Source organism: Lethenteron reissneri, chromosome 35 (assembly GCF_015708825.2).
Source record: "Lethenteron reissneri isolate LAM-NWPU_2019-01 chromosome 35, ASM1570882v1, whole genome shotgun sequence".
NCBI lineage: Eukaryota > Metazoa > Chordata > Hyperoartia > Petromyzontiformes > Petromyzontidae > Lethenteron > Lethenteron reissneri.
The window spans coordinates 1,983,858-1,999,385 of NC_083813.1; the positions used below are offsets into that span (position 1 = coordinate 1,983,858).

A 15,528-nucleotide genomic window follows, 5' to 3' on the forward strand; every position below is an offset into this window, starting at 1 on the left:
CGTCCGGTCATGTGCCCGCTCTGGGTCACCCAGACTGTCATATCCTTACTCAACCTCTCTCTCACTGTCACCAGGACTATGCCCCCTCAGACCCGCCTTCCATGGCATACCCACTCTGGTGTCCAAGAGAGGCCCTAGACACACAGCTCCACTCTTGTGATGTTAGCTGGTGCTAAACGCCATAGTGACTCTATTTACGTCACTACATATTTATGTTCCCAAATGTATCTCAACAAGTAGACGAATATCAGATAAAATATTTCCTCTACGCTGTTTCATGGAAAATATTTAATGATTCCTGCCATGATGAAAATTGTCAAGGTCATGTGCTGATATCGATCCCAATACACCTGTGATATGACATCTGATTGAGTAAATAAACTGTCGACAATATGTAAGAACACGGTAACTATTAACGTACCTTTTTTCGTATAAAAGAGCCCGAAAATCAGCATGAGACCAGCAGTGTTTACGGAATAAGCAATGGCTCTCTTCTGGCTCGTTTCGTGTTTTGCCTTCATCAGCGCCACATTCGGTGAGTGACAATGGCGATGTATATGCTGTTCTTTCATGGCTTTATTCTTCATGCTAAAAAAGCTGGCAGCTCATCACATTGTAGACCTACTCTGCTACATGTTCTTTGAACAGAAGTCGCAACTTTTTAGCCGTAGCACACCACAGGAAGGGGAGTAGAGTCAAGCGTGCAATGTATAAAAGAACAACATATGGAAAACAGAATGGGGAAGAGAATAAACAAATTTTGAGGAAAAAGATGAAAAAGGGATAGAAAAATTATGCCATATTGTCAGGAAAACTGACAAGAAGAAAGAGGTTACATTAGGGCCTCAATGCTGCTACAAGGAGCAGCATCTGTTTTCACAGGGGGTGGTGGGGGAGAGGGACACGAGTGAGGGAAACCACATAGAAGTCACGTGATTTACAGGAAGTTTGAGCTGATGTGGATATCTATATATAGAGATAAGTCTCTGAATCATAGAAATATTAAATAATTGTATATGTACAGGGTGTGGTGTCCCAGCCATCAAGCCAGTCATCACCGGCTACTCCCGCATCGTCAACGGCGAGGAAGCGATGCCGGGCTCCTGGCCCTGGCAGGCGTCCATGCAGGTGAGTGCTCTATATTCACCGGCATCATGGTGTCAATACCTGCATTTGATACTGACACTGTGTGAATGCCAGTCAACTTTTGCAGATGTAAACTAATGGCGATGGCCAGAGTGCATGGGGGAGGCAGTGTGGGGAGTTATGGGAATAAACAGAAACTTTGATTACAAACATATGAGTACAGTAATATGAACATAATACAAAACCAATTGATATTTGTTTCACGGTTTGGCCACGTGGCAGTTTTATGCCACACTTTTTTCTTAAACCATCCGCTACCCGACAAGGTTGCCAGAAATACAAATAAATTATTTATACATAGCTATGTATGGAACTAATTTTGACCAACACAGCTCCTCAGCGGTGGCTTAATACTTTTCATGACTTAACATAAAAAGCAGGTGAAGTGAACAAAGGGAAAAGTACATTTGATTACATACCTCGGGAAACGATAGAAGGCACATTAAGATCGAAATGATGAAAAACAATATACGAGTTCTTGAGAAGTAATAATGTTTACATTGTATTATTGAAAATCGAGGATTGAGTCACTGAGCACCAATGTGACAGCCATGCGATTTTCACCACGCAGAACAACACTGGTTTCCACTTCTGCGGCGGCTCCCTCATTGACCCTTACTGGGTTGTGACAGCTGCTCATTGCAAAATCAGGTAATTCTATTCAAATTATATGTTCATGTAACTTTTCTTGAGTTTTCTTTATGAGGGCAGGTTCACGATTTTAGTTCTCTCCATCCTATAAAACATTGCACTGTCACATCACCCTTAGAAATAACACTTTTATTTACCTTTTCAGATTTTCTCCTTCAGCCTCCTAGAGCGTACTTCATATATGCCCAATCTATTGCTTTTGCGTTCACAGACACAATTAAATAATACTGCACATGTATTCCAATTCAACTCCACACACACATTTCAAAACTAATTCATGCATCTTTCCTCTTTCATTTCAGTATCTATACCTCAGCAGAACAACCACCACATTGTATACGTGGGTCTTTAAAAGTCACGCGATTCGTTTCATGTTAATGCTACCAGCAGTATTCTTTCTTCTTTGAATTCTGCTTTTGCCACGGCAATTCTAGCTCTGATACCTTTTAGGAACACATCTCCTAATATATGTATTTACATTTTAATTTTAAATGTGGTCAATCCATTCATATTCCTACAAAGTCTTCATATGTTCTAAAAATATTGCATGTAAATTCATCAATTCCAGCATCATGAAAATAAGTGGTTAATGACTTTTACAATTACTACGCACATGTACAGAATTTAATAAAACAAGGTTAAAACATGTAATTTGTTGTAAGCAGAGGTACATATGTTCGTGATTATGTTTGACCTTTATGAAATTACAATCACAACTTATACCATGTACTTTAACATGGTGGTGGCTGTGCATACCTGCAATTCAGCAGTGTGGAGACGAAAGAAAGTGGATTGTTGTGAAACTCCCTTCCCATGGGCATCAAAGAGTCATATCCTGGTTCGCCAGAATGCTGCTACAGCAAATATAGACTCCCCTGCTTCCATGTATGGGAGAGTGTTTCCGCCTCACACGCGTGAGTTTTCTCCGGGCGGTCCAGTTTCCTCCCACATGTATACACCGTCATTAATTGGCGGATAGAGAAAACCACAGCTTAAGCATTTGTTGGCACCGGCTGACCACCTGGCTGCCTTGCTGGTTGTCCGTAGTTGCTCATAACTCTGAGTAATAGTGTCTCTTTGAGAGCAAGAAAATACTGTGCACGTTAGAATTTTTTATTTTATTTTAGTACCACTATGGTATACCTTAAAATAAAGTGCACTAAACAGTGTAAAGTTTAGTCAAACGACCCACACAATGTGGCTTGGAGAGGCCTTTATACAGCAGCGGATTGACAAAGAACTTACATAATTTATTTAATTCAGTATGTGAATGCCTGAAATTGTCAAGGGGCTCACCTCTGGCCCATTCGGGATAACATGGAAGTAATTTATTGTGATTGCTCAACAGCCCCTCGGAGCACCGTGTCATTTTGGGTGAGCATGACCAAAGCTCCAGCTCCGAAAAGATCCAGACAATGACCATCGCCAAGGTAATCTGAGGCCAGTTGGTGCAGTAAATTTGCATCTACCAGTCTACCTCGGGGTCTGCTGGTGGTAATGTTCTGCTCTTTTTTCGACTGTATTGCCCGAAATAAAGTAAATAAAATAATGCGTGTATGTATATTAACATATAGGTGAAAAGTGCTCCATATATTCAGAAAAATATCCTATAAGAATGACAGCGATATCTCATTGCCAACAGACGACATGATCTGATCCCATCTGTGAAGGATAAGATCCTTGACATGCAATACCCGGCGTCTACAAACTAAGCTGTGTCTATGGCAGTAGTTACATTGGGGAAACTAAGCGACATGTCTCGGACAGTGTTTGTGAGCATAAGGCAGATTTGAAACACCGGAGGACCAACACTTCGGTCGTGGCTGATCATTGTTTTAATGCGGTTGGCTCACAGAAAATGTATTTCTCTACGACGAAGGTACTTTGCAAGCCCACTGGCTATCAACAAAGATTCGTTCATATATACAGACACAGACACAATTTCCACCAAGAGGATGGGTACAAACTCAGCAATCATTGGAAGGAAGTCATCATACAGTTTAAGTCATAACTGGCTGTGATGTTTCCATGTTGTCACCTTCCGATGTTAGTTTTATTTTACCAATGATGGGACAAGCAATTCCAGTTCCTGTGCTGTCGCCCCTGTATTGGGCGTACCACAAGTTGTTAATTTCTCCACGTCTCATGCGGCTCCCCCTCTCCTAATTCCGATTTCACATTAACATAACAATCTCTGCTTGCGCAGGCCCCAGGGCACTTGTGCCCCGCCTACTTAATTCTGATACCAGGACGCCTTGGCTACGCCCATTAAAAACCTTTAAACACCTTGTCTTTAGTGTTTCCCCCCCCCTTTTTTCCACCTGATGACGGTTTCTTGTGTTGCGATCGAAACGTCGTAGTTTTTGCTTATTTATTTTATTATTTTTTGAACCTATCTATGTGAATTTACTGAAATATCCAAAGAATAACAGACTACATGGTTATACTTATGCAATCGTTGCACTTGTGGCCTCGGACGCTCCTGTTACCAAAGTGTTGTGGTTTGGCTCGCATTCATGTTTTTATGCTTATTCTGTAAAGAAAACTTTACATTGCTCAAGCTCGTCAGGAAATCTCTTCAGATATCCATTCAGTTAACCTGGGCAACCTCATGGCGATGGTGACTCAAATGAAGCTCGAGTGACTTGACATTTTTTTATTGACAGTATTACATTTTACAATTGTGGTTGTTAAGTTACAACGTGTTCATTACATCTAAGTGGATTATGTTACTTACATTTAAATATAACTCAAATTAAGCCATTATCAGGCATGATCCATAATGATAGATTCTTCCATGAAGTAGTCTGGATTTAAAAGATTTTACTCTACGTATTTGACATAAGTGTATGGCATTCCTCTATTCCTTTCTATATCTGAACAGGCCACCAACCATCCCCAGTGGGACGAAGAAACCATCAACAATGACGTTGCGCTCATCAAGCTGTCCCAGCCTGTTCAGATGACCGATGGCGTCTCACCCGTCTGTCTCTCCTCCACCTCTGACAACTTCCCTGCTGGCCTGAACTGTGTCACGTCTGGTTGGGGCAAGACTAACATTTTTGGTAACTATCATTTGACACTAGGTAATGCTTCTTCAGAAGTGTTCGAAATAGCTATAGGATTCACACTTAACCGTGGTGACATGCTTGACGTTTCAGACTCCAACACACCCCCAAAGCTGCGACAGACCGCTCTGGCAATTATGGCAACCCCCACCTGCCAGCAGATGTGGGCCAACGTGCAGAAAATCACCGACGTCATGATCTGTGCTGGTGGTGCTGGAGCTTCTTCGTGCAGGGTGAGCACCTCAGTCAGTCGTTCAGTTCATTGAGTTAAGAAGCTATTTTTCAGTGGCGACCCAGCTAAAATGGCTGAGCATGTTACGAGGGAAGGGCGTGATTACAGGAGTTGCATAGAAAGCAAGGATGTTTTATAAACATGACTAATAAATAATAATGTTACTAACAACCAGAATTATGTACTATGGACATCTCTTAAGCTATCCAAAATAATTGTATGTGGAGGACTCGTACTGACGCGACAGCTTCTTTGTCTTTCTCGGTTCTTTATTAACTCATATAGTTTCACATCTCCTCCGTCGGCATCACTCAATGGCCCTCCGTACTCTTCAACTCACAACTCCCCATCAACATCACTCAATGTCCCTCCGTTCGCTCGCTCCACTCCGCTGGCTTCGCTCGCTCTCCTTCTGCTCCTCCAGCGACCCTCTTCTCTGCTCTCGCTCTCCAGCTCGGTCGCTCTTTGTTCTCTCTGCCGTCCCACTCCGTCGTAGCTCTCTCTACCAAGGTCCGTTACTCCGCTGCTATCCTACGCTGTACTCGCTCTGTCCACTGCTACTCTATCTGTATTCTCTCTATCCACTGCTACCATACACTATATTCTCTTTGTCCACTGCTACTCTATACTATACTCTCTTTGTCCACTGCTACCTTATACTATACCCACACTATCCGCTGCTCCGTCTCTCCATCTGTTCGTCACTCGTCCCAGGCACCAACTCCCATTTCTCTCCACGCTCTCCCCCTTTATCCCTGAACCAATTCCCCTTAATTAATTGGATCATCCCCCACTTCGCCACTTGCCCCCAGCCCCCAATGCCACGTGGCGTTGTTATAGATACCGCTGCGCCAATTCCAGACACCCATACTTCTCGTCCAATCACCGGCCTGCGTCCTCAATTACCCCCGGCCACCTGCAGCCCCCCTTAACTATCATGCCACCTTAATTGGTACAATAACAACAGTAAGTCGCTCAGCGCCCTGTGTCCCCATTTGCCCTCACTGTCCGCCACGTGCACGCATCTCAACCGAGCGCGTGACGCGTGTTTATCAAGTCCTACATATGCATGACGCGAGTAAGAGGAACTGACATAATATTGCATTGAAAATAAACTCCTTTAAAAAAGTAAAAAACTAAAAACAACTGGTTTTATTTTAAAGTGCACTAAAAAGCCTTGGAGTCAACATTGGGGGGGGGACCAAATCTTCCAGGGGGTCTGGGGGTCCCCCCCCCCCTGAAAAAAAATCTAATTTGGAAAAATAATTTCCTGTCTAAAATATAAAAAAATTCACTAACACATGGGATTGACTTTTCATTTATTTTAAACAATAATGTCTAATAGTGTATTGTATTACATTGCTTTGTTATTTATTTTTGAACTTTTCTTGTTTCATTGTATGTAATGGCAGATATTAGGTATTTATATAGTACAACCATAGCCACAATTATATGAATGTAATGCGAGCGTAAATGGGCAGGCCGGATGTGACGATCCGCGAGGGAGGAGTCAGGGTCACGTGGGAGAGGGAGGAGTCTGGGTCACGTGGGGGAGAGGTTATAGGAAGGAGACCGGAAGACATCTGGAGGAGTTGAGGGAGTGAAGAGGGAGACCACGTTGGAAAGCTGTCTCGGGTGTGGACCAATCAACTTCAAGGACAGTGCACATTATCAGAGTTATGTTTTTGTTTGCATTATGACTGCAGGTATTGTGGTCTATGCAAACATGACTCCTTGTAAAAAGGTGTCAGTTTTGTTGCCAGATAGAAGGGTAAAAAACCAATTATCATATTTTTACTGGCAAATGAGGTTCCCATAGTGTAGATGCTTGCCCCGAGCTCTCATACTCTGATGGTGCATTGTCTTTGAGTTGTGCGCCTTTTGGCGTCATCTGGTCCAACCCATGTGAGACTAGGCTCTAAGGAAAGCTGTCTCGGGTGTGGACCAATCAACTTCAAGGACAGTGCACATTATCAGAGTTATGTTTTTGTTTGCATTATGACTGCAGGTATTGTGGTCTATGCAAACATGACTCCTTGTAAAAAGGTGTCAGCTTTGTTGCCAGATAGAAGGGTAAAAAACCAATTATCATATTTTTACTGGCAAACTAGCTGTACTACCCGGCTTCGCCCGGGACTTGTATCCACCACGGCCGGCCGCCTTTGTCTCCCCAGTGGCGATGTTAATACGCCACACCAGTTACTCGTTTTGCGGCTGAGTCCCTCCCTCACCACTCTCCCTCCCTCACCACTGTCCCTCCCTCACCACTCTCCCTCCCTCACCACTCTCCCTCCCTCACCACTCTCCCTCCCTCACCACTCACGCACGGCCGCCTTTGTCTCCCCAGTGGCGATGTTAATACGCCACACCAGTTACTCGTTTGAGGCTGAGTCGACCTAAGGGAGGTTCAAATAATCGTCACGGGTGGTGGCCGTGAGCGGGAATGGAACTCGGTTCGCCGGGTTTGTAGCGCAGCGTAGCGTTAACCACTACACCCACCGCTCCTCACACACCACACACGCACAGACACACACACAGACACACACACAGACACACGCAGACACACACAGACAGACACACACACACAGACAGCACGCTAACCACTACACTACCGCTCCCCACACACCACACACGCACACACACAGACACACACACAGACACACACACACAGACACAGACAGCACGCTAAGCACTACACTACCGTTCCCCCTACACAACACACGCGCGCGCGTCCATAGGTACACATACACGCGCTTGCTGCAGACACACACGACTGTCAGGGTGCGTACGGCAGTAAACGACTGAAAAAAGAAAGCGGCAATGCTGCGCGAGGAACGCCTTAGACCTGCAACACATTTGTGTAATGCGAGCGTAAACACACAAACACATACAAACACATACACACACATACATACACACACACATACACACACATACATACACAAAGACATACACATACACACAAACACACACATACATACACACACATACAAGACAAAGATCCCCATATAGCCTGGAACAGACTGTTGGGGCAAGTGCTGTTAGCGAGCACCTATGAAGGCCGGAACGGTACACGAGGGGGTGGGTGGCCAGCACCACGCCCGACCGCCTTTGTCTCCCTAGTGGCGATGTTTACACACCGCACCAGGTACTCATTTAAGGCTGAGTCGACCTAGGGGAGGCCCGAGACCGGTTCAGATAATCGTCACTGGTGTTAGCCGTGAGCGGGAATCGAACCCGGGTCGCCAGGTTCATAGCGCAGCGCGCTAACCGCTACACCACCGCTCCCCACACACACATACATACACACAAACACATACACACACGTACATACATACAGACACACAGACATAGACATAAACACATAAAAAAACCCACATACATACACACACAGACATACACACAAACACATACACACACATACATACACACATACATACACAGAGACAAACACATACACACAAACACATACACAATACACACACACATACATGCAGACACACAGACACACACATAACACACATACGTACACACGCATACATACACAGAAACACATACACACACATACATACACACACACATACATGCACACAAACACATGCATACACGTACATACACACATACATACAGACACGCAGACATACACATAAAGACATACAAAAAAACCGACATACATACACACACACATACACACAAACACATACACACACATACATACACACATACATAGAGACACACAGACATACACATAAACACATACACACATACACATGACCCGGCTTCGCCCAGGACTTGGATTCACGATGGCCGGCCGCCTTTGTCTCCCCAGTGACGATGTTCACACACGACAGCAGTTACGCGTTTGAGGCTGAGTCGACCTAGGGGAGGCCCAGGTCCGTTTCAAATAATCGTCAGCGGTGGTGGGCGTGAGTTGGAATGGAACTGGGGTCGCTCAACCAGCTTAATGACTATTTGTACAAAGAACATATAAAGAATCGGTTATAATAACCAGGCTACAGTCCACATTATAGACTGGCAGTACACGCACTCAGCTTCATAAGCAGGCTAGAGTGTACATGATAGAGTGGCAGTACGCTCACCGAGTTTAATAAGCAGGCTACAGTCTACATGATAGACTGGCAGTACGCTGACCCAGCTTAATGACTATTTGTACAGTGAACATTTAAGTAATCGATTGTTGGCGCGTTGGGTTTAAAAGTAATATAAATTGCACACATTGTGGTGGGGGTGGAGTGAAGAGTAGGAAAAACTTTGATGAATTTACCTCAGAGTGGCGTGGTGGGTGTCGAGGCCTAGTAGCAGTGCAGAGCCTGCGGCCTCGCCAAAATTGTCCAGCCGGCAAAGGCAGGGTACGGGTGGCGTGCCTCCCCCCCCCCCCCTCAGCGCTCCAACAATACTGTGTAATGGCTATTATTTAATTATTTACGGAGCCTATGAAAGTGGCGAAGGCGTGGCTAGCCGTTAGCAGGGGCAACCGCCGTCCAATGAAACTGCAGCCCTTGGCGAAGGCGTCGCTAGCCGTTGCCAGGTCCAATGAAAGCGGCGAAGGCGTCGCTAGCCGTTGCCAGGGGCAACCGCCGTCCAATGAAAGTGCGTATGGTCCGAAATCCACACACACACAGACAGACATGCACGATTTTATATATATAGATAGATGAGGTTCCCATAGTGTAGATGCTTGCCCCCGAGCTCTCATACTCTGATGGTGCATTGTCTTTGAGTTGTGCGCCTTTTGGCGTCATCTGGTCCAACCCATGTGAGACTAGGCTCTAAGGAAAGCTGTCTCGGGTGTGGACCAATCAACTTCAAGTACAGTGCACATTATCAGAGTTATGTTTTTGTTTGCATTATGACTGCAGGTATTGTGGTCTATGCAAACATGACTCCTTGTAAAAAGGTGTCAGTTTTGTTGCCAGATAGAAGGGTAAAAAACCAATTATCATATTTTTACTAGCAAATGAGGTTCCCATAGTGTAAAGCAGTATGTCTTTAAAACATCTTGGTCTCTGTCATTTGTGTTTTTGATGGAACCTATTTCTTTGTAGAAATAGAAATGGACAGATGTGTCCGACTGAAAAGGAATTCATGCGTGTGTGTGTGTCTCGCCTACAGTGTGACTCTGGCGGCCCCCTGGTGTGCGAGAAGGACGGCGCATGGAACCTCGTGGGGATCGTGTCGTGGGGCCATAGCTCGTGCTCCACCAGCATGCCGGCCGCGTACACACGCGTCACCGCCATACGCAGCTGGATCGACCAGACCATTGCCGCCAACTAGGAATTATATGAAGCAGTGATATTCTTTGAAGCGATACATCTTCAATTTAAAACAACATCTCTATAATTACCATGACTTCACATGATACGGATAGACACATAGTGCATCCAGAGACACATGTACAAATGTGTTCATTGTGTTGATTGTTATTGATTGACAAATAAATTGAGAAGCAAAACATCTGCCTTTAGTTTGAAATTATTTTGTGGTCCTGCATCGAGATGTTTATAAATCCCTTGCATTTGTTGCAAGAGTTCACTCAAACGTCAACTTACTTCAAATGAACACACGTGCTTATACATTCACATTTGCTTGACATCTACACACTGGAGTGGCCCTTCCGATTCCTCCCCCTTATTCCACCCCTCCCTCGGTTCCGCTCCGTGCCATTTGGTGAGGGGAGGTGTCTCATGGACAGGACGTGGAGATTGACAGGAGGGGAGGTGCCCCGATTTAGATGGACAGAAGGGGAAGGGCCCGAGAGAGATGGGCGTGGAGCCGCATGGTGTGGCAGTGCAGCACGGTTATTTGGTGGCCTCAAATTTAAAGTTACGAGGGAGGAACAACGAAACAGGTGCCTCATCATCCATCCTGATTGCGTGCTGCCGTGGCCGCGGGGTGATGATGTGTGCTCGGAGCGTGACACTGGCTGAGAGAGAGAGCTGCGGCCTAATGCCACGTGGAAGCATGCCCCTGGCCTGCCAAAAGTGCGGGGAGGATGATCCCGCGTCTGAAAGAGTCTGCTGAGCTCGCAGGAGCCGATAAGTAATGAATGGGAGTGCAGAGAGGTTAGTTACATGGAATAATGTTTTAAAGATATTTTGTCGACAGAAACACAGGAGCAGATTATTCTTGAATAATGCAGGTGTACACACAAGGTATATGCAAGTCCCAATCAGCTTGTTTCTCGTCAACCGTGTGACATAGCATGGCCGACAGCGTCCGATTAAGGCGTTCCACCATGCCATCCGTCTGCGGGTGGTAGGGAGAGGTACAGACCTTCTTGGTTCCCAGCACAGCGCACACCTCCGCCAACAATTTGGAAGAAAAATTTCGCCCCTGATCCGTGAGTAGCCTCTCCGGCGCCCCTTTGTCCAGCACATATCCAAATAGGAAGGCGTCCGTGATAGATGCCGCCGACTGGTTGGGTAAGGGCCAAGCCATCAGCCACCGGGAAAGATATTCCACCCCGACCAGCAAATATTTATTACCCCTAGCGGATGGCGGGAAAGGTCCCAAAATATCCAGCACCACCAACTCGTTGATTCGAGACACCTGTATAGACTGCACCGGCGGCACGTAAGGATTTTTAGGCGGCTTCCGTCGGGCACACTCGGGACACGCCCGAATGTGTTCGACGACATCCGTCGTCATGCCGTGCCAGAAGTAATCTCGCTGCAATGTTAACAAAGTCTTCTGCATCCCGAGATGTAATAACGTGTCGCCGTGCAGAGTCCGAATCAATTCGTACCGTAACGACGACGGAACTACCAGACGCCAGCGGTCATGCAATCCCTCCCTCCACATGAGCAAACCATCCCAGAGAGCGGCCCCCGGCGTCCCCCCGGACAGCAATCTCCCCGCTCCCTTCGCAGCCCGACTCCGTAAAGCCCCCAACGAGTCGTCAAGCAATTGTTCGCGAATCCATACCGAGCGCGGCAGGTTCAGAACCCCATCGGCCGGTCCTGGGCACACCGGAGCCCCAGGCACCTCGACAGCTGACACGACAGGCCGAGGGGGTAGCTGAACCGGCGTACACCTATTCGTACCCGACGCGCAAGCGCTAGGGGACCCCTGCGGTAATCTGGAGAGTGCGTCCGCGTTCGCGTGACGCGACCCCTTCCGATATTGTATGTCGAAGGAAAATTTCTGCAGGGTCTCCAACCATCGTGCCAGTTGGCCAGATGGTTGGTCAACCCTCAAGGCATATTGCAGAGCCGCATGGTCCGTGTGCACAATAAACGACCGACCGTAAAGATACGGCCGATATTGGCGGAGAAAATGGACAATAGCCAATAGTTCGCAGCTAGTAATGCAAAAGCGGGTTTCTGCCGGGGACAGTACACGGATACCGTAGGCTACCGCGCGTTCCACGCCGCCCTTGGACTGTGACAGAATGGCCCCGATCCCAGTGTCACTAGCGTCCGTATCCAGAATAAAAGGTCGATCAAAATCTGAATAGTCCAATGTCGGTGCCGTCGCCAACCGATCGCGTAGGCCCTGAAACGCCGCTTCCTCCGGCGGACCCCAACTGAACCTCCGACCCTTACCCATAAGGAGGTGCAAGGGCCTAGCGATCATAGCAAAGTTCGGAACGAACCTGCGATAGTATGAGGCGAACCCCAGGAAGCGACGTACATCCCCGAACCGAGGCCGGGGTTGGCCAGTTACGGACGCACGCCGTCTTCTCCGGGTTCGTGGCCACCCCGTCCGCACTGACGATGTGTCCCAAATAACGCACGGATCGTTGCAGTAGGTGACATTTTTTCGGTTTGAATTTTAAATTGGCGGAGCGCATCCTCGCAAAAACCGTCTCCAATCTCTGCAAATGTTCGTCAAATGTGCGGCTAAAGACGATGACATCGTCTAAATAAATCAAACATGTCTCCCACTGCAGACCCGTTAACACCAGCTCCATCAATCGCTGAAAAGTGGCGGGGGCCGCATTCAAGCCCATTGGAAGGAAATTAAACTGAAACAGTCCCTGCGGCGTACGGAAAGCCGTCTTTTCCCTCGAGGACTCGTCGAGGGGAAGCTGCCAGAATCCCGAAGAGAGATCCAGCATTGAAAAAAACTTTGCCCCAGACAAGGCATCGAGGGAATCATCCATACGCGGCAGGGGGTACGCATCTGCGACAGACACCTTGTTCAATTTCCGAAAATCAACACAAAATCGCAGTTTCCCATCCTTCTTCTTCACAAGGACCACCGGCGCGCCCCATGGACTGTTAGACGGGGATATTATGTCAGTGGCCAGCATGTCCTCCACTGCACCGCGAGCTTGATCCCGCTCCGTCGGGCTCAACCGATGCGAGTTCAACCAAATCAGAGCGGCATCCCGCATGTCAATGTGGTGGGAAAGCAGGGAGGTGCGTCCCAAGTCAAAATCATCCGAGCTGAACACGTCCGAATAACTTAGCAACAGCGCGCGAAGCGCGGACCGTTGTTCCCCGGTCAGGGATGAATTCTCCCCGCATAACTCGGCAACCCAACGGTGATCCTGCCCCGTAGGCCCCGAGACCCCCCCCTACCATGTCCCGGCGGCCCCGGTTGTCATGGGCCGTGAACGCGGTCGTGGCGTGAGCCAAGACCGTTCCGGCCGGGACTCTGACATTCTCCGCACTCCCATTTAGCACCTGTAAGAACGGGGGCTGGCCCGGTCGGACAATCGTTTGCACCCCAACCAGCGCCGAGCCGCCCGTTATAGCCGTGGACGGTGATAACAGAACCCCCGCCGCTCCCTCAACGCCAGGTACTGGCTTCCGATATCTCAACGGGATAAGCATCTGCGAACCAGGTGGAATGTCAACAGATACCTCGGACAGCGCCTGCACCTGGCAAACAGGGGCAGGCCGGCCCCATGGCGACGGTAGGAACGAAATATTTCGCCCCCCCCGGTAATTCAATGCAATTCTGATCAACCCTTATTTGAATGGGCATTTTTGCCAGGAAATCAGTCCCCAACAAACAGGGTACCGCAAGGGACCTGGATATCAAAATGGTCCTTGAAGCCGACACCCCCCAATCGATATGTTGGCATCCACCTGGCCCACAATGCCCATACTTCCCCCGTTCGCCGCTATGCATGAATCATAAACCGCTCGCACTCTACCTGACGGAATGCCCAAAAGATGGAAAATGACATCCGAAATAATGGTCGCAGACGCACCGGAGTCCACCAAAATACGCACGTCGACCCCCTGAATAGAACCTGGTACCGTGGACGACCCCGTAGCAGCCGCAACTACCCTCCGTGCCAATCGCCGCCATTGCGTCAGCGAGCGACACGGGTCCCTCGGAGGCACCTCGTTGTTAACGACACACGGACCGTGCGGCGATGGTGATGCATGAGGTGACAGGCCTTGCCAGGTGTCTGATGCGCACCGACTTGCCTGTCCTGGCTGGTCTTTTGGCGCGACGTCCGTGGTCGAGGCCTCCTGCTGGGGCGGCCCGGGGATGCGAGCCCAATAGTCGCTGACGAAGTGGCCCTTACGGCCGCAGCGGAAACACTCCACGTCGTTCCGGCGCGCGGCACCCCCTCTGTCCTGATGCTCTCGCGCCGGCGGGCCAGACCTCGGCCCCGTTCCCCCCCGAGGAGGCCACTGGCCGGAGGCGGCCGTCAACTCCTGCGGACCCTTGTCGCCAGGAACGTAGACCGCCTTCTTAGGATCCCACCCCGTAGCACCGCCTTCAACAATGGGGCCCCCCGTCCAAGCTGACACCTGCTTCCAGCGTCGGAGATTAAATTGAGCGTCCAAGCACTTAGCCGCAGCACGGGACGTCAATTTATCATGGCTGCACACCGGCATGGGGATCCCCAGGTCTCTAGACAGATCCAGCATCTTGCCCAACACAAGGGGTTCCAACAAATCCAGCTCCGTCTCGGGGTATGCCGCCATCGCCAGTTCCAGAACTGCGCCCCTGAAAGCCACAGGCGATTCCTCAGGCGCCCGTTGGCGCTGAATAAATCTACGATGGGCATCGTCCGGAGGCTCGTACGCATCCGCCATTTCCTCGAAGACACCCTGCAGCGTCTTCTTCTTGTCGGCCTTGATGGAACGGAAGAACCGGACGGACTCGTCGTCGAGAAGCGTTGGTAAAACTTCCAGGGCCTCCACGTCCGTCCATTTGGCGGAGCGTACGGCCGCTTGAAAACGGCAGGCAAATGCGATCCAATCGCCGCTGATGGAGAATTCTTTGACGGTTGTTAAATGACGGCTGCGGATTCTTGCTCCGCTGTCCTCCGCCGATGGTGACTCCCGTGGCAGCGACAAAATGGCGTCACCCCGCAACGTGTGCAAGATGGCGGCTTCCCGCGGCGGAGGGCGCAAGATGGCGGCTTCCCGCCGTTCTTCCCCGGCCACGCCCGAGATGGCGTCTTCGTGCCGCGTGGTCGAGAGGGCTGATGGCGACGGC

The 15,528-nt window shown here is 48.8% G+C and overlaps 1 protein-coding gene across 1 annotated transcript; it reads left to right on the top strand.

The window, feature by feature from the left end:
• The first annotated feature begins 1,046 nt into the window (after positions 1 to 1,046).
• On the top strand, positions 1,047 to 10,557 carry LOC133350758 (chymotrypsin A-like). The gene is made up of 6 exons (XM_061565481.1): positions 1,047 to 1,128; positions 1,718 to 1,797; positions 3,146 to 3,227; positions 4,682 to 4,862; positions 4,959 to 5,098; positions 10,231 to 10,557. Exons 1-6 carry the CDS (start codon positions 1,093 to 1,095, stop codon positions 10,390 to 10,392), a joined length of 681 nt encoding a protein of 226 aa, XP_061421465.1. The 5' UTR covers positions 1,047 to 1,092; the 3' UTR covers positions 10,393 to 10,557.
• Positions 10,558 to 15,528: the final 4,971 nt, after the last annotated feature.

Excerpts from the sequence above, each read along its gene's own strand:
- LOC133350758 (XM_061565481.1), top strand. The coding sequence starts at position 1,093 with ATGCCGGGCTCCTGGCCCTGGCAGGCGTCCATGCAG. Across the intron at positions 1,129-1,717 it reads CCTGGCAGGCGTCCATGCAG|AACAACACTGGTTTCCACTT; the intron begins GTGAGTGCTCTA and ends TTCACCACGCAG. Across the intron at positions 4,863-4,958 it reads GGGCAAGACTAACATTTTTG|ACTCCAACACACCCCCAAAG; the intron begins GTAACTATCATT and ends TTGACGTTTCAG.